At 41.5% G+C, this 26,438-nt stretch overlaps 1 protein-coding gene across 2 annotated transcripts in view; it reads right to left on the reverse strand.

Moving 5' to 3' along the window:
• Positions 1 to 24,837, reverse strand: part of NEGR1 (neuronal growth regulator 1) — a 466,181-nt gene extending 441,344 nt beyond the window's left edge. Inside the window, exon 1 of one of the 2 annotated variants that reach the window (XM_081008954.1) lies at positions 24,350 to 24,837. In XM_081008954.1, coding sequence (XP_080865080.1) covers positions 24,350 to 24,525 — 176 coding nt within the window. In that variant the 5' untranslated portion in view covers positions 24,526 to 24,837. The remainder of the gene's footprint in view (positions 1 to 24,349) is intronic. The other variant, XM_081008955.1, reaches the window with a different exon arrangement.
• Positions 24,838 to 26,438: the final 1,601 nt, after the last annotated feature.

Raw genomic sequence — 26,438 nt, forward strand, 5'->3', positions numbered from 1 at the left:
AGGAGCCACCCAGAGTGGCTGGGGAAACCCATCCAGATGGGCGGGGTATAAATAATAAATTATTTTTATTATTATTACTAAAACACAGCACAGTCCATCCAAACAGGAATGCAATAAGCATAGAAAAGCTTTAGAAAATCTCAACCAACCCCCCCCAACTAACCCAAACAGAAGTAAACATTAGCATGCTCCTGAAAACACAAATAAGCCAATAATTCAGTTTTCCTTCTTTTTCCTTATTGCCCCTTTTACTCATTTTGTACTCTCTCTCTCAGCAAAGTCTTACCTATCAAACACAGTATACAGATTATAATATTAAAGAAAATGCAGAAAAAATACAAGTAGGTTGAACACATCCATATACAGTATCAAGCTTAAGAGTGAATATTCAGAACTGCTGTATTCTTAGATGGTCAGTTATTTGGATATTGTGCATGTATGCAGCCCTCAGTTCTAATCATTGTTATACTATCCTCTGCCATCAATTCACTGTGTAATAGTCATTAGCACAGGTTCCTTGTTTCAGCTGTCCAAAGAACGGTGAAAATGCTTGTACATATAGTTGATTGGGAGGTCTTGCAAAGAAAACAAATTTCCCCTGAAAGACTGGACTATTTGCTATAAGGAAAGAGACAGGGAAAGTGTACTGGAACATGTGGGATAATGCTTGCTGTGATACAGTATTAACCAACCACCTTACAAACAAATCAGAATGAATGCTAATCAAATAGCCAACATGATCAAATTCTTCCTGCAGAGAAATAAAGATGAATGCTCAATAAACTGGTCCTCTGGAAGCATTCTATGTACTTCATTTATGGTCAGCTGGAAACTTAATGCCACTACTTTCTCTCCTAACAGTTGGCTGCATCCACAGGCAATGCTAAACCACACAGCTGGGAGGAGACCATCTGCTGAGATAAATTTCACTTTCAAAGAATGCCAAGTAGTCTTTAAGATGTTTTAGTTAGAATCATAGAATCTTAGAGTTGGAAGGGACCCAAGGGTCATCTAGTCCAACCCCCTGCAATGCAGGAATCTCTGCTAAAGCAACCATGGCAGATGGCCATCCAGCTTCTGTTTAAAAACCTCTAAGGAAGGAGAGTCCACCACCTCTCGTGGGGGTCTGTTCCACTGCTGAACAGCTCTTATTGTCAGAAAGTTTCTCCAAATGTTTTTCTGGAATCTCCTTTCTTGCAACTTGAAGCCATTGGTTCGAGTCCTACCATCCAGAGCAGGAGAAAACAAGCATGCTCCCTCCTCCATGTGACAGCCCTTAAGATATTTGAAGATGACTATCAAATCTCCTCTCAGTCTCCTCTCTTCCAAGCTAAACATACCCAGCTCCTTCAAGCGCTCCTCATAAAGCTTAGTTTCCAGACCCTTGATCATCTTGGTTGCCCTCCTCTGCACACGTTCCAGCTTGTCAACATCCATCTTAAATTGTGCTGCCCATAATTGGACACAGTATTCCAAGTGTGGTCTAACTAAGGCAGAATAGAGTAGTATAATTACTTCCCTTGATCTGGACACTATACTTTCTGTTGATGCACCCTAGAATAGCATTAACTTTTTTTGCTGCTGCATCACACTGTTGACTCATGTTAAGCCTGTGGTCCACCAAGACCCTTAGATCCTTTTCACATGTACTGCTAGTAAGCCAGGTGTCCCCCATCCTATATTTGTGCATCTGGTTCTTCCTGCCTAAGTGCAGAACCTTACATTTGTCCCTATTGAAATTCATTTTGTTAGCTTGCGCCCAGTTCTCCAATTTGTTAATGTCATTTTGAATTCTGATTCTGTCTTCTGGGTGGCATTAGCTACCCCTCCCAATTTGGTGTCATCTGCAAATATGATGACCATCCCCTCAATTCCTTTATCCAAGTCATTTATAAAGACGTTGAACAACAATGGGCCCAGGACGGAACCCTGTGGCACCCCACTTGTCACTTTTTTCCAGGATGATGAGGAACCATTAATGAGTACTCTTTGGGTTCGGTCAATCAACCAGCTACAAATCCACCTAACAGTTACCTCGTTCAGCCCATGTTTTACCAGCTTCCTCATGAGAATATCATGGGGGACTTAGTTAATGTTTTACTTTGTTGTTTGTCATCCTGGACTCCTTTGGGAGGAAAGGCAGCGTACACATTTAAACAACAGCAACAATGATGGTGGTGGTGGTGGTGGTGTATTAATCTTCTACATGCTGGGAATCACTGCAGTTATGAAAACACACTCTTCTGTGTTTCAAAACAAGGCAAGTACAAACCAGGAGTGATGGAGCTGACTTGTTTAACTAAGCCAGGATTCTCAGTTCCATATATATATATATATATATATATATATATATATATATATATATATGGAATGAACTAATCTCCTCTTGCCCAAGCACAGCGATTGCTGCCCTCCATTTTATCCAAAACAGAGTGGTATTAAGTAGCTCCATAACTGTTGCATGTATCTTATGTGTATACATTTGTTTTTATACCCCTTAGGTTGAGCAGACAAATTAAGGCAGTGGTATTCAAAACATTTCTAACTTCAGATAACTTTTTCCATATCAATTCATCTGCCAAAGGCACAATTACATGACAGAGGTGCACTTGGTGTGCACAGAGCACAGGAACAGTGCACAGAGCACAGGAACTCACTGTTGCCTTGAGTGATGTGAGTACATTATCCCAAGCACACTCAATGTTATCCTGCTATACATTTCAGGGAAAGATCTAGAGCATGGGCAAGCTATCATCCAGGGAAGCTTGTCTGCTATTACTGATCTTCTCACTGAGGAGTCTCTGATAAGTTTCCAAGAAATCCCAGGGTTCCTGAAACACAGTTTGAAAATCAGCGATCTAAGGTCACCCACTACCACCTCTGATACTTTCTGGATAAAATCCCCAGGAATATTTGGGATGTTACTTGCAAAACTGCAGTTGCTATTGATCTTGTTTGGAAGATAGGAATAAATTCACTCCATCTGAGAGCCGTAATGCTAATGACATATTAAATAACAGTCAAGAAATCTTATGATTAGATGTACACATGTAAGCTCTTTATATAATAACTGAACAAAGGTCCGTGCTAAATGCTGTGCAGATATCAGGTTTCTAATACCATCATTTGAATAAAACCCATAATAGATGGGTAATTTTCAGAATTATAAGTATGTTGTTTCCACAGCTTGGCAAATGTTTCCTCGAGCATTAATAGCTTGGCCATGGTAACAATTAACACTGAACTAAGATATGCAGAGAGATGAACTCTTGACCTACTGAGATAGTAGAACTAGAGGGTTATTTCAATTATCTACAATTTAAAATGTCATTTATCCAGTAATGTTAATTATTTACACTGTTCCTAAAATCTTATCAGTATGTGCCATGGATTTCTTGTTCCCTTGAAATATTTAAACACCCACTCCACTCAGCAAGATCCATTATGTGCTGTTTATCATGGAAATTGCTGTTTAAATATCCCCTAAAAAATACACACACACAAGATTAATTTTATATCTGTCATTCGCTTTGAGACGAAAAGGAGAAAGAGAAGAGAAGCAAATTGTTTACAAAGAAATGATAGAATTTCAGTAAACTTCAGCGGTTTTTTTCTTCTTCAGAAAAATAAAAGCAGCATTTGGGGTTACAATGCTTTTTTTTATTCCAGCAGGAGCTCAGCTCTGTCACCTCTCAGGTGGGTGCCATTGCTATCCTAAGAGAACAAGGGAGAAGTTCGTGATAAGTTATGGCACCTCCTTTTCCAGAAAAATAGCACTGTGGGATGTATGTGGGTTTTTTGCAGCGTAGGTTGGAGATTTCATCCATGCAGAGATCTAGGAACATCAAAGAACGTGAGTGCATTTCCACATAGATCACATTGCACAATAAAGGTCAAGAACCAAGGTTGGTATTCTCTCTCAAGCAAAGTTTTGAGAAAGGACTGCGGATTATATATTTTGTTTTAGAAGGCAATCTATGCAGAAAGACTCAAAAGAAAATCGATCACTAGCTTTTGCCTACAAGACAAGTTCAAATGTTATAAGCCTATAAAATGATTCTGAATACACCAAAAAAAATATTAATATGCACACATATACATACTAGGACCATTAGTATATCTATGTAAAATATAATGTTATCTATACATGGAGTGTCTGTAGGGCAGGATCCAGGACCTTCTTGGCTCCCACAAATGGAAGGAGGGCAGAGGGATTTTTGCCAATTCCCCCTTGCACTCACTGGAAATCTTCTCTACAGGCTTGAAATAACTTCATAAACAGCACAGTGCAAGGGTTTGAGGCAAAATGAGGGGGGAAAAAATTGCTCCCTTCTGATCACTAATCTTATGCTGAATCGCAGTCCTTTCCATAAACAAAACACTCCATCTGTGAATTATAGGGTTTTGGTCAATCCATATCTTCACTTAACATATTCTGTGGGCAACTTACAGCTAACTTTACCACACCACATCCTTAAAGTTCACATGGTTCGAAAGAAATTCATTTTCACACAGTTCTAGTTTTGATGCTCCCAATGTTGTTTGTCAAAGACTGGATACTAACTGTAAATGTGCAGTGCAACTTCATGGGGGTTTTTTGGGGGGGAGGCTGTTGGAGAGCCAGCTTGAAGCTGAGACTTGTAGAAGCATATTTTCTTCCATCACTTCTCAAATCTAAATTTCCATTCTCTTTTCATTTTATAGAAGGGCAACAGAGCTCAAGTACATGTTGTTGAGTATATTTAGTTCATCCCAAGCAGAGCATGGCTGTACTGACTGAAAGTCTGCCTACATCTCCTTTGTTTCTAAATCTATTTGAAACCTTTATTATACCTTTGCAGATTTTTTGCTAGAAAAATATGATGGTTCTTTTAAATAGATTTTTTTAAAAAAAAACCAAAACAAAACAGTAAGTGGTCACAATTATTAGGAATGTACAGGACACTTCAATTTATTCATGTGGAGTTTCCTATTGTTCTACCCCTTGGACTTGTTCATTGTCTTGTGCATTGGTGGAATTTCTTGCAGATCAACCCTAAATGCATATTAACTACTCCCCATGCAAAGGTTCCAAAGAGCAACTGTGAAACTAGCACACATCTGCAGTTTATTCAAGAAGTCCTGTCATTCTAAAGGTGAAGTTGATATGCAGCTGAAAGTGTACTCTTTGAAGCTTTTGGGGTAGAGGCAGCTCCACAGGACATGTATGTAGAAGCCTGACATGGCACCTTGGCAGCAGGATACAAAGCTAATAAGTTCAGCCTTCATCTTCCCAAGCTACATGGAATACCCTTATGCTAATAAGGATTAATTGTGAATGCTTTAAGTTCAAAGGCAGTAGGATGTAGCTATATAATTGATGCACAGTTGGAGACCTTCAACCTTCTAAGTCTTAATATTCTACCTGCAACTGCAAGCAGACTTTCCCCCAGTCTTTTTCCTGTATTCACAGTGAAGGTGTTGCTGCCTTATTTTATTTTATTTTAAGAAATTATTTGTGGCAGGAAGTAACAGGTTTTACACATGTATACATATTAATAAACTAAAGGCTTAGGTGAGGCATTTAAATGCTGACACAATACAATATTTTGTTGTTTAGCAGATCCGACCATTTTACACTGGCTGAGGGAGAAAGTACAAGGATGAAAGGTGTTTTACTAAGCAGTTATATTCAGCAAAAGATTGCAAAGGAAAATACTATAAGCATTTTTGTCCTTCTGAATTGAGCATCAAGATGGCAATCATATAGGAATTATCAACACCCTTCTTCTTTTTCTCTTCTTCTTCTTCATTTAGAGAAATATATAACTTTGTTAGATCGCAAAGATACAGTAGCTGAAGGGATACATTTGTGGGGGACTTTGGCGGCCTTTCAATAACTCAGTCTCCAGTAGCTTGAAAGGCTGTTCTTGGCACTCAATGAAAGCATTCTTTCAGTAAGAGTAGGCTAGTTGTAGAATCTCAAGAAATTTTGGAAGCACAGGAAACATGTTTATGGTGCAGAGCTTTGCTTTGTTTTTTAATTACCGAAGTTTTTACCTTTTCCTTACTCTACCTCTATGTAGCCTGATTGTAACCTATCACAACACCAAATGAAACTCATCGGGTTTTTGTTTTGTTTTTTACCTATGTTTAACTGTCTTCAGAATTCCTCCCTCAATTTCCTTCAGATATGATGGAACATATTTTTAAAAAATATTACCGTAATCCCACAGTCTGTATTTCAGGGTTTTCTTTTATTCAGTCAATTTATCTGGCAATGGTTTTGTATGGGCAGCGTGAAAAGTCAAATAAGTTTTTATATTCAAGCTTGAGCATTTCCTATTAGTTCTACTAGAGATAAACAAATATGCAACTTAACTACTAGTGTACCTGCACATTTCAGAACACCTGATCGTCAGTCCTTTTCTTGGCAGCATGATCTACCTGCAGGATGTGGAGTACAATCCTGTCTATTCAGAAGTAAGTCTCACTGATTTCAGTGGGAGTTAGAACCCCTATGGTAGGCATGTAGTGGATTGCAGCTTTAGATGGAATATTTTGGTTACATCCACATAGTGCTATTTTTCTAGAAAAATAGGTTCCAGAACTCACTGTGGACACCTCCCTTCTTCTCTTAGAATGGCAGTGCTGCCCACCTGAGAGGTATCAGAATTGAGTTCTGGTGAGTTCCAGCTGAAATAAAAGCTCTGCATCCACACCATGCATTTAAAGTACATAGCTTCCCCTAAAGAACTCTGGGAAGTGTAGTTCCCTCTCACAGAGCTACAAGGTTGTTAACAAAATACAGTTCTTAGGATTCTTTGGGGAAAGTTGTGTTATTTAAATGTGTGTTGAGTGTGCTTTAAATGTATGGTGTATATGTAATCTCAATGATATTTCTTACAACAACCTTTCTTACACATTTTTCATGAATGTTGATTCTGCTGCTAATTCATGCACTTGTGTTGCTCTTTGTCTTTTTGCTATCTGCTGTATTGGGCCTTTAGTTAATTTGTGTTTTAATCCTTAGATTATTGCTTTGTTGCTCAGAGGAAGTGTGTGTGTGTGTGTGTGTGTGTGTGTGTGGAGTTACTGTAATCAAAGCAGGCATAGGGGTGAAATTTGATACCTATATTACTTTTACATCATTACTGAATTTACATGGCATTATTTTTATTGCATTTGTACTGCTAGAGTAGCAACATCTGCACAACACACTAAAATATTTCCTATTTGTTAAGTGCTAATGCACAAAAACTATGCAGCTCTGTTGCACAACAACTTAACATTTATTTAAAAGGATTTGCATGACAAAACTATGGCTGGCTGTTACTGAAATTACAGAACGAAGAGTTCCTTTGTACCATTTCCAGCTTACTGAGAGGCAGTGTAGGAACAACATCTCTCAAAGGGCTACTCCCTTTCCTTTTCAATGTATTGTTCCAGAGTCATATCCAGAACTGTACTTAGGTGTTGGCAAAACCACCCCTGCCGAGGGTGCAGTCCCAGAAGGGGTGAGTGTGGATGTAGAAAGGTCCCACTATGTGAACAGAGCATTGGTCAAGTTTCTCTAGATCCAGTCCTCTAAGGTCAATCCTCTGAAGCAGAGGTGTCTTTATGGGAAGTGAAAAAGCTATTGCAGAACTAAGTCTGGAAAGTGCTGGATCAGAATATAAAATGATGAAATTCATCCATGACCCTTACCATAGACCACAAAAACAACAGGTGTTATTTTTATGTTAAATGTTGTGTTTTCTGTCAAGCAGGTGATAGCTACACCATACTCAGAGTAGACTCAATGAAATCAATGGACTGATAAACTCAATTTATCTTTGTGGACCTAACTTGATATCTCTCAGTGTTAATAGAATCGATGCTGAGTTATAATTATTTGAAGGAAATGACTCAGAGCATCATTTAAGTATATACCTACATAGTTTCAACTTGTTTTAAAAGTAATTGCCATGGCATTTGCTTCACTTTTCAAATGGGAGCCCACTTTTCCTATAAAGGATTATCCCATAATTTGTTAATTAATAACTGCTAAGTGCTCTTCAAGTACCCATGGCACCATCTGAGAAATATATCACAAAGTGTTGACAAAGTATTGAAGCCAAATGCCTTCAATGAGCATTTCTCCTAAATTAAAACCCAATGATACTGTGATGCAGAGTGGTAGAGATAGTGCACAAATAATTCTTGTTCTGTGGTCAGCAAATCCATCAACATGGGCTTATATCAGTGGGCCAAATTCACACATACAATAAATGAAGTGGCAAAACTGTTCCTGGATTGGACCACTTCCAATTGTAGGTTCAATATCACCCTGGGGAGAAATTACAACAGTAGCATGAATCTCAACAACCTCTCTTCAGCTAAAATTTGAAAAATATTGACTTATAAAATCTTGGTGTGGCTACATGGAAATATAATAATATATCTTATTTTGAAGGAATAAAATACAATGATAGACTAGAGTTGCTGTAAAGTGTTTGCAGCCTCTTTCACCAATATATGTCTGGCCCAGTACAATTTACACTTCAGAGGAAATGAATGAGCTCTTTCTCACCTGCTTCAAATTGTCAGAAATCATTCAAGGTCTACCCAAATAATCACTTAGAACATAATCTAAGACTCAAAAAATGTCCCGACATTTCCACCAAGAGAAGCATCTCTGTTGCTCTGTCTAGGGACTATTTTGAAGAACTGTGAGGAAAACTGCACATAGGAGCAAATGTCTATCTTGCATGGAAAACTCTGTTGCCTCAGAATTCTCATGATTGTGGGCTTCCACTCCAGTTTCCTGATGGACAGCTCCTCAGAGCAGCTGCCTGGGCAAAACCATGGAGAAGCATATCCACTGCATTACATTGGGGTGGGGTGGTGGAGGTGTTTTCATGAACAGTACCTGAAGAAATATTCAGAATCCTACCCCTCAACTGGAGATCCTTAAGACTGGAAACAACCAATCCATACAACTAATACAACCACAGGGACAATGCTAATCCAGAGGAACCCCATGATTGGAACCTGCTCCTACAATGAGGGTGCAACCCCATCCAGAACCGGCCATCTATCCAGTTCTCAGACATGAGAATCACCAACCTGCAGAACCTCTGTCTTGTAGGGATCTAGTCTCAGTTTACTGACCCCTAAAGAGCCCACTGCTGCCTCCAGAAACCAGTCACAGCCCCACATGGTTCAGATATAATAGAGAAAAAGAGTTGAGTGTCATCAGCATATTGATTACTGTGTGCCTCAAATCTCTACCTGTTGAAGTTCTATATTTATGTTAGCATCTTATGTATAATTTCAATCAAACTTCCACAGGTGATAACAACCTTCATGTGCCATGCCTTAGTTCTACACAAAAGCTGCCTGTTTGAAAGCCAAAAATGTACCAATGATTCCTTAATGCTGCCAGCCACAGAAAACTTATTCTAGAGCAATCCCATGATCTAGAGAAAACAGTATTGGCACTGCAGCCCAAGGCTTCAATCCTAAACATACCTGTCTCCTAGTAAATCTAACTTAAATTGGTGTGGCACACTTCTAACTTCACATCATGAGCATCTATCTGAAAAACTAGCAACAGACACCCTTAGCGTATTTTCATACTATTTTTCACTCATTACTTAAATTAAGAAATAAGGTTCAATCAACTGTTTAGATGAACGAGACTGTTCAACCCCAAAAGCAAATAGCTTACATTTCATTATTAGATTTTCATTCCCCTAACATAGTTTCATTCTTCATTATTCAAAGTAGTAAAATCATAATTACATATTAAACAGTAGGAAACCAAATATTGTGCAATGTTTAAGTAACTCAATCACTAGTGTTGGCAGAAACTGTAGAACAGCTCAATGTGTAGCTCAATTGATATTCCTTTAAGAGGTTAAATTCACTGTGGGTAAAGGACTTTCTTTCCCTGTAATTATTGCTATTGAGACTGCAAATATTGTATTAAAGCAATAATCCCCAACAGGGAGGGATTACCTTGGAAAATTAATGGCACAAGGAACCAAAAACCCTTAGTAGATCATTGACAGGAAGAAGAACGCCAGCACATCAAAAATTTAAGTATTAAAATTAGATTGTTATGTATATAATTAGAGAGAGGACATCAGGAGTCGCCTACAGTATATGAATATGGAATATTCATTATCTTTACAGTGATGACTGGGAAAGCTATTCCCAGTCTTAAAGCCTGCAGATTCAGGTTATCCTTTCATATGTTCCATCTTGTTGAATAGCACAGTTTCTCCAAAGATAAATGAAACAAAAGCTCATAGAAGCAAAGGCCATCTTTAATACTTACTTTTTCCTCAGTGTGATGTGGAAACCTAGATTTTTGTGTATTCCCTATCACAGGAACACTGCCAGCACAAAAAAGGCATAGAAATAAACAAATTCAATTTCCCATTAGTTTTGGAGAAGACCCAGATTTAAAAGATGTATTGACACTGATTTCAAATGAACACTGTCCTCTTTGGGTTGCCTATGATTCTTATTGCTAGAAGGAACTGTAGTGGTTTCTCCCTGAAATGCAATATATCTACTAGCTTTGAATACCAAACTGGAGAAGAGCCACCTTTTACATGCCAAGTAAGATGACAAAAAGAGAGAGAGAATAAAGCTGGCATGTCTATGCAGCTTGTGTGCCTTTCAGTTTCTGCTGCCTCCACTTAATTGGGACACACACATTAAACTGCAATATAAAAGCTCTGGTTGATTGATCTACCAGTTCAACAGATTAAAGCTTGAAGTCCTAAATAACAAGACAGGCATACATAAATTAATGAGAGCGTACAACCTACACTATCATATTCTCAAAGTTTATTGAAAGAAGTAAATGTATGTGTTTAGAGATCACTTTTCCAATGCCAAAATCAGCTTACAATAGAGAAGTTCAAAATAACAAAAAACAACAAGAAAAGGGCTACCAGAGAAATAGACATCTCCAGCCAAATACAGATAATACACCTTCATTGGCTGCACTGATGTTATAAGGAATGGGTAGGAACGGGACACCCTCCAGATATTGTAGACTGCAACTCCCATCATTCTTGGCCCCAATTGAGCATTGGAGTCCACGGTGTCTGGAGGGCATGGTTGCAATCTCTGGAGAAAATTACACACTTGGCAGAAAGATAGGGAAATGGGTTGGTTTGTTAGCAAGCTAGTTCTCCTAAAATTATTTGAAGGACGTATTGGCAGTTGCAGTCTTCCAGCCAGGTTCAAAGCAGATATTGCTAAGCAGGCAGTGAACAGGTGAAGAACAATTCAGTTTCCAAACAGAAAAATCTTCTGTTTCTGCATACCACAAAATCTGGTCTGTTGTGGAGAAAAAAAGAGCTTATCAAAGTATGACTTAGCATGTTTTGGGGACTGATAGGCCTACTGGGATGGTTTGCAGAGAAGTAAATGATCTTTTGAAGATTATACTGCTGGGAGAACATAGGTGAGCTTTTTTTCTTTTTCCAACGATTATGCACTGCTAGAGAAATAGGGGAACCTGTGGGCTCCAGTTATAACTCCACATCATCCTGGACCATTATGCATTTTGGCTGGGGATGAGGGGACTTGCAGTCCAACAACAAATGGTAGGTCATGTAGGTTCCCTACTGCTAATATACTGTACAGTCAAAAAAGGTTGCGGCGCTCATCTCGCTTTCAGGCTGAGGGAGCTGGCATTTGTCCACAGACAGCTTTCTGGGTCATGTGGCCAGCATGACTAAACCACTTCTGGCGCAATGGGACACCATGATGGAAACCAAAGTGCATGGAAACGCCGTTTACCTTCCGACCGCAGTGTTACCTATTTATCTACTCGCACTGGTGTGCTTCGAACTGCTAGGTTGGCAGGAGATGGGACAGAGCAACGGGAGCTCACCCTGTCATGGGGATTCGAATTCCGATTGGCAAGCCCAAGAGGCTCAGTGGATTAGACCACTGCGCCGCCCATGTCCCTAATATACAGTATTGCATCCCTGATGTATAGGGCTGTGGTCCTTCCACTTGTAATGCATGTCAGCTGAGCATTTATTTTATCTATTATTGTATTTATATTCCACCTTTTCTCCAAAAGGCTCAAGGTGGCACAAACACTTTCCCCCCACTCAATCTTATTCTCACAGCAACCCTTTGAGGAAAGTTAGGCTGTAAGAAAGTGGCTGTAGGTTCGTGGCTGAGTAGGAGTTTGAACCCTGGTCTCTCAGGCCCTAGTGCAACACTCTAACCGCTACACCACATTGTGATGGTGGGAAAATGAAGTCCAACAACATCTGGAAGATGCCAGGTTCCCCTCCCCAATACTTGACTAGGGCCATAATGGCAAATCCGTGTCCCTTTTTAATCTAAGATTCCAGGAAGTTTCAGCAGCATCCTCTGCCAAGTATTTTATTTCACAGGTCAACAATTAAAAGTAACAAGCAAATAACTGGAACACCATTAATGAAATTCCATCTGTAAAATCTAATCAACGACTACATTGGAAGTTCTGCAAACCTGGGCTTTCATTAAGCTCACACAGCAAAGGAAGTGAACACAGGCTTGTGGCAACCAGCTAAACTATTCACTCAACAGCTTGTGCAATGGTTTTGGCAACAGCTGGTGTGGCTGCTGTGCTGTGGTAACAAATTTAAAAAGTATCTCTAGTTCTTGTTTACTGATGGGAAGTTGCTTTATTCTGTGTTCTGTTGCCAGGGTACACACATATATTTAGAACTTGGGGACTTGCTGTTACCAGAGAGAGAGAGAGAGTGAAAAAAACACAGTGCAGAGGTCCAGATGGCTAAACGGATTTGCTGGGATAACAACTCATGCTGTATCATGCTCTGAAAAAAAGCCTACAATGTAAGGGAAGACTTCCACCAAACCAGAAGCAGAGCTTAATTCTGAGGCACACCATCATTCAGAGATTTATTCATTATTACTGCATTTATCAGGACATGGGTTGTACACTGCAGACCAAGTCATTGCCATTTAAGGGCCAGGAATAAGCCCAGAGTTTCTCACAACTCAAATGAAAAAGGCAAATGACTCTCTCATTTCCTCCCTCTACCGTTTCCGTTAAATGGGACAGCAAGACCCCATCTCTGGAATCTTATGCTAAAAGTGATTGCTTAGCATTCCTTCATACATCCAGGGTAAAGAACCACAGGTCCAGGGTCTGAATGTGGCCCACCAAGTCCCTCAATCTTGCTGTCAGGACCATTCTTTGTTGATGGTGGTGGGAAATGGTATGTAGAAAGGAGAATTACTGGATGCCAAAAGATCCAAGTTTAAAGCAGGTAATCTTTCATGAGAGAAACTCAGAAGAGATTTAAAATCACAAAATATGCAACAAAGTAAAGCAAGGAAATATAAGCTGTTGGGCCTTTAAAATACACCCTTGTGAGTTCCCTCTTCCCCTAGTATAGGAAAAAACCACGTTTGGTAAGTTAAAAATTGGTTTACTTACAAACACTTCAAAGGTCTTGTTCATGTCCTTTTCCATTCAGCATTCATAAAATGCTACACAGGCAGTAAAACATGGCAACCTGCTTAGACTTCCTTACACACTGAGCTTCTCAGGTAGACTGGGGGTGAACAATTGCCTTGATTACAGTCAAACCTCAGTTGTCGAATGTAATTCGTTCCGGAAGCCCGTTCAGCTTCTGAAACGTTCGACAACTGAGGTGTTGCTTCCAACTGGCTGCAAGAGCTTTCTGCAGTCAAGCGGAAGCTGTGTCAGACATTCAGTTTCCAAAAAGCATTAGAAAACTGGAGCGCTTACTTCCAGGTTTTTGGCATTCGGGAGCCGAAACGTTCCAAAACGGAGCTGTTCAGGAACCAAGGTTTGACTGTAGCTAGTTCCTTCCAAGGTGAAGTAGGCCTGGCAGGACAACTTACTCTATAGTCTTAACCCCTCCAGGCATTATTTAGACTGTAACATGTTGGCTAAATGAGGCTGGCTATCCCATATTCCTCAGCCATACCCTTTCCAGGCACACAGCTCACAGGCCCTGTTTCACATTCCTCTTAAGTGTTTTTGGCTTGGTAGAAATGTGTCCCTAAACTCTGATAGTCCCATATCCAGACAAATGAGGGATTGGGAGCATATGACAGTGTGTCTAGAAACCAAGCTACCAAAGGTAGCAGATGTCAAAGAAATAAACACTATCTGACTTTTAGAAGACACCTGAAGCCAGCCCTGTTTAGGGAAGCTTTTAAGATTTGATGAATTATTGTATTTTAATATTTTGCTGGAAGCCACCCAGAGTGGCTGGGGAAACCCAGCCAGATGGGTGGGGTATAAATAATAAGTTGTTGTTGTTGTAAAAACTGCATGTATTGCTTTGCCCACTTTTGCCTCTGGCTCTGCCTACCTTTTGCACATGGTCCCTGGAAAATTACCCAAGAGGAAAGGTGGCTGTTGGCCTAAAAGAGCCCCCCCCCCCCCTTGTGATATCTCTTGGCCTGCAGAGTAACTTGAAAACCAAAATATGTGCTTGGTGCAGCAAGTGCACATGCATTAAAATGCCAAAACCACATCTGTTTTAAAAAGCAGGTTTGATACAGAGTTTGATTATCTTATCCTTATGGGATTAAAACCAGTGTAATTCATTCTCTGTAGTCCTTGGGAATACTGCAGTTTAAGCATGTCAGCTGATCAGGCAGACTTAATCTGGAGGCTGAATCTTCTATTTTGCTAACATTTAGGACACTGACACTTAATGCCATTCAGTGAGAAGAAAGTAATTGAAAAAAACCCAAGGTAATCTTTTTGTCCCAACAGTAGATCCTACACAGAAGCAACTTTCATTCCTTACAATATGTATATTTTCTAGTAGCTCTCGGGCACTCTACTATTTCATACTCTTCAACATTTCTCCGATGAAAATAGGGACATCTTGTTCAACAACAACTACAACAATTTTATTATTTATACCCCACCACATTGGGCGGCTTCCAACATACAGTCGTACCTTGGAAGTAGAACGGAATCCGTTCCGGAACTCTGTTCAACTTCCAAAATGTTCGGAAACCAAAGTGCGGCTTCTGATTGGCTGCAGTAAGAACCTGCAGCCAATTGGAAGCCGCAGAAGCCCCATCAGACGTTCGGCTTCCAAAAACTGATTGCAAACTGGAACAGTCACTTCCGGGTTTGCGGCATTTGGGAGCCAAAACATTTGAGAACTAAGCTGTTCGAAAACCAAGGTACAAAAGTATATAGAAACACAATATTAAAAAAAACTTCTCTATACAAGGCTGGCTTCAGATGTCTTCTAAATGTGGACCTCCTTGGCTCGGGGGTCGTATAACTCCATACACTCCAACATTTTCCCAGTGAAAATAGGGATGTCCTAAGGAAAAGTGGGACACTCTGGGATCAAATAAGAAACTGGGACAGCTTCTGTAAATCTGGAAAAGTGACACTTGGAGGGTCTGCTATTTGCTTATTGCAATACGAAATGTTATTTGTCAATGGATAATTCAATGGCTACTTGGTCTACCAAAATCACCCTGGCAGAGTATAGGACATTTACCTGGTAAAATACTATAGGAAGGCATGAAAAGAACAAGTATGATCTAGCAGTTCAGGCAGCCAATTTTTTGTGTTCATTTTATAGGATTGTGTCTGTTGACAATCATAATTCCAGAAACCGCTAAAAGGTGTGGGTCAAAATTTAGGGAACACAATTATCAGAAAAGCCCCAAGCTTCCAATATGTCTTCAGCATGCATCCCACCACCAAGCCTCAAAGAAATTCTACTATTTGACTTGCTACTAAAGACTTTACACCTTGATCCTACCCCTTAAATAAATTGGACTCCCAGCTTATGTTAGACCCAGCGAGCATGGCCAAATGGTAAGAGAGGATGGCAGCGGTAATCCAAATTATATGGAGGACATTAATTTAATGCTAGTATAGCTCTTTCATTTTTTTGTGATATAAGCAGCACTATAACTTTTCTTTCAATAAATAACTGGATTGTAAAAGTGGAATGGCAATGTTATGCAGATTAGAAGGTTATTGACTCATCTATTTAGGTCCTTATTCCAGATCAAATATCTAGAGAAGTGAAATTTCTGCTGTGTGCTGCAAGCAAAATCTTCCTATAACTATGCACATTTATTTAGCAGTCCATGAGGTTGCTTTAGTCTGATGCATGCTCTTATGCTCCTGGATATATTAGCTCCTCTACCTACATTTAATCTTGTCTTTTCCTCCATTGTAAATCCTTTTCTTATTAATGGCTTCAATTTCTTTCCTCTATTTTATACTTGTAGAATGATTTGCAAAGTGAGTATTCATGCGGATCTTTCTGAAATATTAATACATTTTTTTGCCACATGTAGGTGTCTAAAGTTAAGAAGCTGTTTATGGAAGATTTCTTCATTTCAAATCTATGCCAATTAACAGATAAACACCTGGCACTTGAGCCTGTGGTTAAATTGTCTCTAATATGCACTTCAATTTATTGAATTACAAAAAGGCAGGTTTTTTAATTTGACAGTAGGAAAGGTTTCTAAGCCATAAAAAAACACTTGAGTAATGGAACAAGTTGCTTAGGACTGATATAGAATTAAGTTTATTGAGGGTTTAAGAAAAAGAAGCTGGAATAGTCTACAGCAGGTAGAGTTGGTAAATGCTACCTTTGTGGGAATGGCTGAAGAGTTCAGTCCCCAGGATCTCAATATAATAGCTGGAAAGATGGCTGTCTCAAACCCTGGAGACCAGTCTATGCCAATAATTGTACTATACTGAACTACCCGGACCAATAGTTCCCTATGAAGTTGACCCAAATGCTGATTTATGTTCATGCACAAATATATCCAGACATTTAGAAAGAGAAATTAGATCTATTTATACTGCCATAAAAGGTAAAGGTTAAGGACCCCTGACAGTTAAGTCTAGTCATGAACGACTCTGGGGTTGCGGTGCTCATCTCGTTTTACTGATTGAGGGAGCTGACATTTGTCCACAGGCAGTTTTTCCGGGTCATGTGGCCTGCATGACTAAGCCGCTTCTGGTGAAACCAGAGCAGCACACAGAAACGCCGTTTACCTTCCTGCCGGAGGAGTACCTATTTATCTACTTGCACTTTGACGTGCTTTTGAACTGCTGGGTTGGCAGGAGCAGGGACTGAGCAACAGGAGCTCACCCGTCACGGGGATTCGAACCGCTAACCTTCCGATCAGCAAGCCCAAGACTCAGTGGTTTAGACCACAGCGCCACCCACGTCCCACTTATACTGCCATAGGAACATTATAAACTACAAGTGAGATAACAGACCCCCAACAGCATGCAACATTACATACTGCAGGCAGTATATAAACAAAACATACACAACTTTACATCCATCTAAAATGTATCCTGGGCCCATCTGATGTCCTCATCTTTCTTACTAAACCTTAATGCAGTTCCCTAACTGGTGTTAACAAAAATGCATATTTGGGGGAAAGTGTGCATAAAAATGAATATATTAATGAAAATAGATGCAAAAATATCATAGATTTATCCAGTATCATAGAATTGTAGAGCTGGAAGGAACCCTGAGGATCATCTAGTCCAACCCCCTGCAATGCTGTCCCATACGGGGATTGAACCTGCAAACTTGCCATTATCAGCACCACACTCTATCCAACTGTGCAATCCAGCATTACATTAGAAGAAACTGCGTGCAAAATGTGTACATTAGTCAAAACTGCATACAGAAAATGTGGTTTTAGAAGAAATTCACATTAACATGCTGAAGAATTTTCATAAGGATTTTTTACTGACGAAACCCTGTGGCTGGGGAAACCCAGCCAGATGGGCGGGGTATAATCAATAAATCATCATCAACAACAACAACAACATCATCATCATTATCATTGAAAATCAATGAAGAAATGTGAAGAAGTGAATTTAAGATTGGGAGGGGAGAGTGTGAAACTGATAGAACAGAAATTGGTTAATTTTTCCATCCCTAGAAGCCAAGAGGCACTTTCATCGAAGATTCTTGCCTGACACCACAAATTATTATGGCCAACTCTGAAAAAAAATTAGCATTTTCTTATATACCTTTAGGATACACTTCAGAAAAGGTTATTTTCCAATGAATCTGCAGGACTTGAATCTGCAATTAAATATCTAAGTCCCATTTTAATGGGCCATAAACTCATCATATTTTCTCTTAGATGTCCCCACAGATATAAGACTGCCTTCAGTAAATCAGTATGGCCCTGTTACTATACCTAGCATCCAACTTTCCATTTTTGTCCGAATTCACATTGCTCAACTTGCAACCACGTGTCGATTCCAAAATCAAATCCACCAACACATTAGGTGCGATTTAACGATAATCACACAGGGACTTTCTTGTTTGCAGTGTCTTGATTCTCAATTTTCTTATTCCTCTTGGCCTCAACATCACAGCCAAGCAGTTATCTTTGTGAAACTCAGTTCTCCATTTTCCAGCATGTGCCTCTTCCATATTCCAAGCGGATATGCATTTTGGTGCATTTGCTACTTTCTTCAAACCTTCATTTCAGTCCCACTTCAAAACCAGATTGTTAATTTTAATCTGCCCCTCAAGAATTCAGTCAAGCTTTCCCCCAACAATCTTTTAAGGGCCATAGTGTGGTAGCAGAGCACATGTTTTGCATTTTGATGTTCCCATATTCAGTCCTTGGCATTTCCAGATAAGACTGGGAAAGATTTCTGCCTGGAATCCCAGAATTTTGCTGATCATCAGTGTAGGCAATAATAACCTAGATGGACGAATGGCTGGCTCAGTATAAGGCAGTTTACCATGTTCCACTATGTACACTGTGACACTGGGAAGTAATGAAGTTTATTGACTTACGATGTAGAAAATGAAAAAAATGGCAGTTGTAGCTCACCAAAAAGGAAGGGAGAAAGAATAACTTTTCCCATCATGGAACTCAAGTTGGAGTACATGGGATTTCCATTTGATCTCCCATCTAGGCACTGACCAGAGCATCATAGATTCAGGGAGATGACTGTATCATGTGTCCTCACACCTTGCCCCAAGGAAAGCCTAAGCACGTCTGTCCAATTTTTAAAATGGTACCTATAAACTTTGACTTACTCATTGCTTAGTTATAACTACGTTCTTGCAGTAGATCAGATCTGTTGAACTGAAAAGACTAGCACAAACTGTGTAAGTGCTTTAAGACATATATTAAGAAGTTGTGTCATTCTATTCAACTAATTCACTGTGTTTGCGTCTGTGGTTTTCATTTTTGTTGAAGTACGTCAACAAAGGCCATGCCCTGAATCACAACAGCGTCTATACCACAGAAGCAATTGGGCTGTTATCAGGTCTGGATGATATATTGTAGAAGCACAGAGATACATCCTAACATAAAACCAATATCCAGGATGCTTATTGCTAAGTCATGATTCATTTTAGTCAGTTCAGAATGACAGAGTATGGTAGTACAATATTATATATGTCTATTCAGAAATAAGCCATAATAAATTCAATGGGACATATGCCTGGGTGGGATTACAAGTTTCTTTTTTCTTTTCTCCATGGGGTGGGTCATAGCCATTCATTTAAATGGGAGAAAGTTAAAAATATTCAGGAACATTGCTGGTGTGGGAGCTAAATCCTTTTCTGTGATCGAATTTTCTTGGAGGCAGCAATTTTCACCAGCCTTTCCCAAATTTTGTTCTCGTTTTGCACCGGTCGGTAGATCTCAGGGTTGTAATAAAAATCAAAAATTGATCATGCAAGCCTGTAGTCGGAATACCCTGTGCTGTACCATAGTTCTTGTTGGGCACTCTCATGTGAGTCCAGTCATGTGTGCCTTGTGGGGTGGGGTAGGGGAGCAAGACTCTGCACATTGCTATCTCTCAGGGGTGGTGGGACCTGCAGGCCCAAGCCTCTGAATGGCACTTGGTCGGTTGGAAAAGGCTGCTATAGAAAAATGGCTGGCTGGAACAGATCATGGCTCCCAGCGATAATCTTCATCCAGCAAGGTTGTATCAGAGGTTGATATTTGTGGCTCACAGATACTGTTGGCCTACAATTTCAATAACCCCCAACCATTGTCCACACTAGCAACAGGTGATGGGAGCTGGTGTCCAACAACATCTGGAGGGCTGCAAGTTCTCCATCCCTTGTGTACATCACCAATAATATTAGTATTCCAACACTGGAACTGTGATACCCAAATATACAAAACGATAAAAGGTGCTGTAAAGCTGTGGCTTTATTTGGTAGACCTGCGATTTTATTTCAATCTGTGTAGCTATTATGATTCAGCTTGCTGCCCAACCCTATAAAACAAGGCAAGTTGTTTAAAATATAGATTGCTGGCAGACATAAGATGTTTGAAGCTTGCACGTAGAAAGTATAATACTTCAAATTTCTCAGATAATACTTACAATATATAGCACATCCCTCCTTTAAACCTTTCATCAGTGAATTTCTAGACAGATGTGTACTCAGAAATATACCCCACCTTTGTTCAATGGTGATCACTCCCTAGTAACTGTGTATAGGATTGCAGCCCAAGCTTCTGGAAGAAAGCTATCCTTATTCCATCACATTTTGCCCCACATGGGACACTGCAAAGTCACATGGAAGTCTGGCACTGGACTCCACTAATGGTGATTACAAGAATTGCTTCCTAGAAAGAGTCTTGCTACCACTGACACAACCACAGACATTACTGGCTTCACTTGGCTTGTGGATTTATCAGAGAAAGACTCCACCACCATTCCACAATTACATCCCTATAGCATCTCAGCTAAAATGCCTAACTGATAACATTTTTCAACAGTTCAGCAGTCAGATAATTAAAACACCTGTATATCATCCTTATTAACATAATCGTCCTTTCATTAAACAACAAAACTGCTGACTCAAACACTGAAAGGATGACTCAGAGATCCCAACACTTGACCTTTAATATTAGCCACCAGCAGTTATACTGGATGATTTAAGTCTTCAAATTAGAAGTTTCTTGATTGCAATATTTTAAGCGTGTAGTTCCTTTGGGGACCCCTGGCCACACAAAATATTTCTTTTTAAACATGAAAATACAGTTTGACTCTGAGAATCAAAATATTTTCATGAACCTTATAAAACATAGTTGTTTGTATACAGAATCACAGTGATAAAAATATGTGATACAATATCACCTTATATTTATATACATTTCTTTATGCAGAGCAATATGCATTAATCCCAACCATCACACTCTAGTCTTGGGTAAGTGGTAGAAAATACACTAGCTACTACCTGTGAACAAATCAACAGAGCCATTGAAACAGCTGCAATATGTACTCTGCATTCCTTGTCTGTGTTTGCAGAAGGCTGCTTCCCGAATACGACACCTAAAAAGCATTTTCTTGTAGATTTTCATTAATTTAAGTGTTCTGGGTTTTATGCATTAAATAAAAGCTGTGCATAACCCGTAGGGACAAGATTCCAGAGAATGACTAGGAAGTCTGCATCAAATGGCTAAGTTGCTCCTCTGTTTCCTATCAACTTTCCTTGAAAATTGGGCTCCACTGAAGTAAACTTTGCTTGTACGACAGATACCAAGGGGAATGTATTTCATTCCACAAAATGTGCCATTCCTTAAGAAACGTTCAAGGAATTTTAACAACATTAATATTGCCTTTGCTCTTCTGTGCCCAGTAGATCAGTAATGCATTTTGCTTTCTCTGGTGAAATAATGTATAGTGCTTTCTATTCTCGGTGGAATTTTATTTTAAAAGCTGCTATTCATGCTCCCCCACTTACAAGATGGGAAGAATCGCTTTGCCATAAAAGTCCTATTGCATTTATGTAATGTATTCCGCGTCATAGCCAGGCCTTGGAGAAATACATATGTTACAGTGATAACATACACATTTAATTCTAGGTGCGAAAAGGCACCATCGGTTGCTTAGTTCTGAATTCATTTGGTTTCTTTAAAAATATGTATGAAGGATTCACACTGCTCACTAGCACTGGTTTGCATCCTAGCATGAATGGGAAAACTCAGCTCATCAACTCTGATCCTTGGCTGTCTTTACATTGGAGGCAATGCAAATAAAGAAAGAGACTAGGGTTGCATTTACTTTCTGTCTGCAGCATGGGAAACCAACAAGAGTAAATTCCAATGTATTCTAAAACCATGGACTGTAACTACAGCATATTACTACAGATGAAAAATATGTCAACCAGTGGTGCATAAACACTGAATGTGTTCTCAGCATCCACCACATGAGAACAGTCAGGGAAATAAATAGGGCTGGGCTGCCCCTGCCACAGTTTGAAACAATGAAAGAATATCTTCTGCAATAAATATATGGCAAGAGCTTTGCAGTATAAGTGAAAAACAAGGATTCTGATGAAGTTAGTTTACGAATCTAATTCACTATCAGCAAGCAACACAATTTATAACCATGTTGTTCATGGTTAAAACTGCTGCAGAGACTAACCTATGAACATGTAAGAAACAAGAAGTAGGAATCTTTGTACTTATTCTAAGTAGTAAGAAAAACCATACAATTGCTCCCCTCCCTTCACACACACCCTAGAGAATTGTCCTAGCAATGTGCAAAATGCGACCACTAAAAATTAAGCTGGGGGCTGGGGAAGCACAAATTAAAACAGGTGACTAATTAAGCCAGTTTGGGGGGGGGGGTGGGAGGGATGCATAGACGATAGACTGCTACTGGTAAACAAATTCTCCACTAGCCAAGTGGGTTGTTATGAAATGGAAACGTTGTTAAAAAGGAAGGAATTGCAAAACTGCTGTAAACCGTGCAATCTTCTGGTGGCAGAAATATGTATATTTGAAAAAGTAATTAATACACATCGTTAACATCCTCCTATGAAAATCGCCATGAAAATGCCAAGAACCCGAAGTGGAGTGTATCTGTATCCTCAGTGAACTGTTACTGCTGAGCAGTGCTATATAGCAGGCATAAGAAGGTTGCACTGCAGATCCTGTTACAAACATCAAGCACTATCCCAAAGAAATTAAGTCGAGCATCAGTGATTCCCATTCCAACTTCTTTGAACAAACTTAGCATTCCAAAGGCAAGTAAGGACCTTTTGCATTCATCTGCTGCTGAGGTACAGAGTCCACCCCCCCCCATCCCTTTGGATCTTTCCGTTACCAAACTGTCTGCTTATTCTCTACAGTTTCACAACGTCAACTAATTGGGCACGGGGCTCTGCATTTACAAGACAAGTGGCAATGTGTGCTTTTAAATCATCTCCACACGCAAAGCTCTCTCTCTGTTTTTTTGTTTTTTTTTAAAGGAAGAACAGGAGCTGCTTTATTTTGCAGCATAGATCAGGGCTTGGGGGAAATGGTCCAATTAAACATCAGAATACAGGCACCTCTCCCAGGCAAAAAAAGAAGTGTGTGTGTGTTAGTTAATACACTGCGGTATGCATTGCTTGGTACTTGGTACAGATGGATCCCTGGATCAGATCTCTCGAGAAATCTACATATCCCATACCGTAGCAGTCAGATGCGTGGAACTGCACTGTCAGTGATAATGCAGCAAGCATCTGGACGGGAGTTTCAAGCGCCAGAGGGAGGCTCTGAAGAACGGGTGGGGGTGGGGGTGGCGTTTTAAGCATCACTCGGATGGCTCTGCTGGGCACCAACTTCCAACATTTCTGCTCAAAGGAGAGATTTCGCACCGCGCACACACAAGGCTCAGTCTGCACTGCAGCCACTTCGCCTGCGAAGCTGGGGACGCGCCGGGGGGGGGGTGAGAGAGAGCGCGTGAGGGGGGATGTTCGCTGTTCTCTGATGAGCCATTACAGCTTTCAGAGGCTTAACAAGAAGCTGAGAGAAGAAGCACGCCCGAGGAAGAAGCTGCGAAGTAATTCCGGGGAGAGAGCTAATTGCAAATCCACGAGAAAGGGAATAGTAATAAAAAAAAACACCACAGAGGGAGCGAGGGAGGAAGACTCACTCCAAAGAGCCCACCGAGTAACGAAAAGGCGATGCTAAAGTTCCGCTGAAAGTCCCACCAAGAGGGGCATTTCGGCGGGGAGAGGAGGGAGGACACCTTTCAACGCCACAAGTGCGAGGGGACATGGCTGGGGGGGGGGGGGGGAGAGAGAAAGGCAGGAGGGGACAAAACTCAGAGGGGCTCCATTAGTTTCCAAGTGGGATGGAGCCTCCTCTCTCTTTCTCCCTCTGCCCAACAACTCCACGGCTCGGACCCATTTTTCGGTGCAGCCCCCGCGGAGCCAGGACTTCTCCAGCTGAGCATGAGAAACACAACAACACACACACACACGACACACAGCCCCTCACATGTTATTTTCCCGCCCTCTGCCCCCCCCCCCCCGCCGCGCGCCGCCCTGAGCCGGAGAGCAGCGGCAGCTGAGGCGAGCCCTACCTCAGCACCGCCGTCTCGCCTTTCCTGACCACCAGGTTGTCCACGGCCGTCCCGGGGAAGTCCACACTTTGCCCGGCGGGCAGGCAGGAGGGCAGCAGACAGCAGAGGCTCAGCAGCAGCGCGGCCAGCCACTGGTTGGAGCAACAAGCGCCCTGGACCAGAGGCATCATGTCCATGCCTGCTTCGGAGGGAGAAGCTGCGCTGCGCTCCGGCTCGGCGTCGGGCTCTGGGCTCGTCTCCCCTCAGAAGGAAAAAGGAAGAAAAAAAAAGGCGCGCGCGCGCGGGCGGGCGGGAAATCGTCGTCGCCTCCTCCGCCTCCTCGCCTTCTTCTTCTCCTCAGGTCCCGGGCGAGCGGCAGAGCGTCCCGGACTCGCTCGTCGCCTGTCGCCTCTTCTCGTCCGGCCGCCGCTGCTGCCTGTGCCGGCTTCGCCTTCGCCTTCGCCTTCTGCCGCCTCTCTCCGCTCCTCGCGCCGCCTCTCCTCCTCTCGCTCCTCGCCGCTTCTCGCTGCCCGCGTCCGGAGCGTGTCTAGTCTCGGGTGTCTCGCACACCATCTAGCGAGGAGGGAAGCGCGCGGGAGAATGAGGCAGCCACACAAGCGGCGGCGGCGGCGGCGGCAGAAGCAGCAGCGGTAGCAACGGCAGCAGCAGCAGCAGCAGCAGACGGACCCCAGGCTCTGAGCCGGTTGCCATGCAGCCGTTTCCGTAGCAACTTGTCCTGGTGGCTGGTGCTGGTGCTGCTGGAGCAGAGAGGGAAAGAGGGGAGGGGATGGTGGCGTTGGTGGGAAAATCACACACACACACACACCACAAAATATATATGGCAGAGGGGAAAAGAAAACACACACGCACACGCAAGCAACAGAAGATAGTGAAGGGGCACCGCGATGGAAAGAAAGCATCAATTAGAGGCATTGATTGCAACCAGATAGCGAGCTCGCGTATGTGGAAGACACACACACACACACACACACACACACACACACACAGATTTTATTTTCAAGAGCTCCAGTTGTTTGTATCCCCCCCCCCTTTCCATCTCCTCCTTTCCATTCATTCAAGCTCAAAGCTTCCTTCTCTGAACATCCCCTCCCTTTAAAATTTAGCCCGCTCTGAATTTGGGGTTCAGGGTGAGTGTGACCACTCTTCCTTGCTCTGGTTTCACCAGATCGCCTTCACACAAGTGACATCTCTTTAAAAAGGGGGGGGGGTTGCTTGAATGTGGGGTCGCCCTTCTCCTTTGGCAGACCTCCACCCCCCCAATTCCCTCATGCGCACACCACGACTCTCTAGCTGCAGAGGGAAGTTCTGAAGGCAGAAGGGAAACCCTTAAAGATGCGGGTTTTGAACCGCAGGGCCCTTTGATGTTGCTCAATTCAACAGGGGATGCTTCACCCCAGTGGAACTAAAGGCCCCTGAAAAGTCAAAGAGAGATTGTGGGGAGATCTTCCTGCAGAATCAAGATGTGCAGAAACTGTTGCTGTCAGCTTCTAAAACTGACCACATCCCACCCTTGCTGATCTCTTACTTAATATTAACACACTCACACTGCTTATTATCCCTTAGTACCACATCTCTTCCTGCCAACCTAGCAGTTTGAAAGCACATCAGAGTGCAAGTAGATAAATAGGTACTGCTCCAGCGGGAAGGTAAACGGCGTTTCCGTGCGCTGCTCTGGTTCGCCAGAAGGACTTAGTCATGCTGGCCACATGACCTGGAAGCTGTACATCTGCTCCCTCGGCCAATAAAGCGAGATGAGCGCCGCAACCCCAGAGTCAGTCACGACTGGACCTAATGGTCAGGGGTCCCTTTACCCTTTATCTTACCACATCTCTAAGTGTCTCACTCCCATAAGTCACAAATAACGTCAGTGTGTCAAACTCTGGAAGTGGAGACAATTGAGCATGTGCAACCCATCAATACCTGGGGACTCGATGAGTCAAAGAATACACTTGGTTTGTATTTTTCATTTGTCTTTTTAAAGATTTCTGTACTGCTCCCCCCCCCCACTTCCATTATGCATTACCAAAGTGGTTTACATCTAAAACCCAATGCAATACAATATAATCCTATAAAACCCAAAAACCCAAAT

Source organism: Podarcis pityusensis, assembly GCF_964106645.2.
Source record: "Podarcis pityusensis genome assembly, chromosome: 6".
Lineage (NCBI taxonomy): Eukaryota > Metazoa > Chordata > Lepidosauria > Squamata > Lacertidae > Podarcis > Podarcis pityusensis.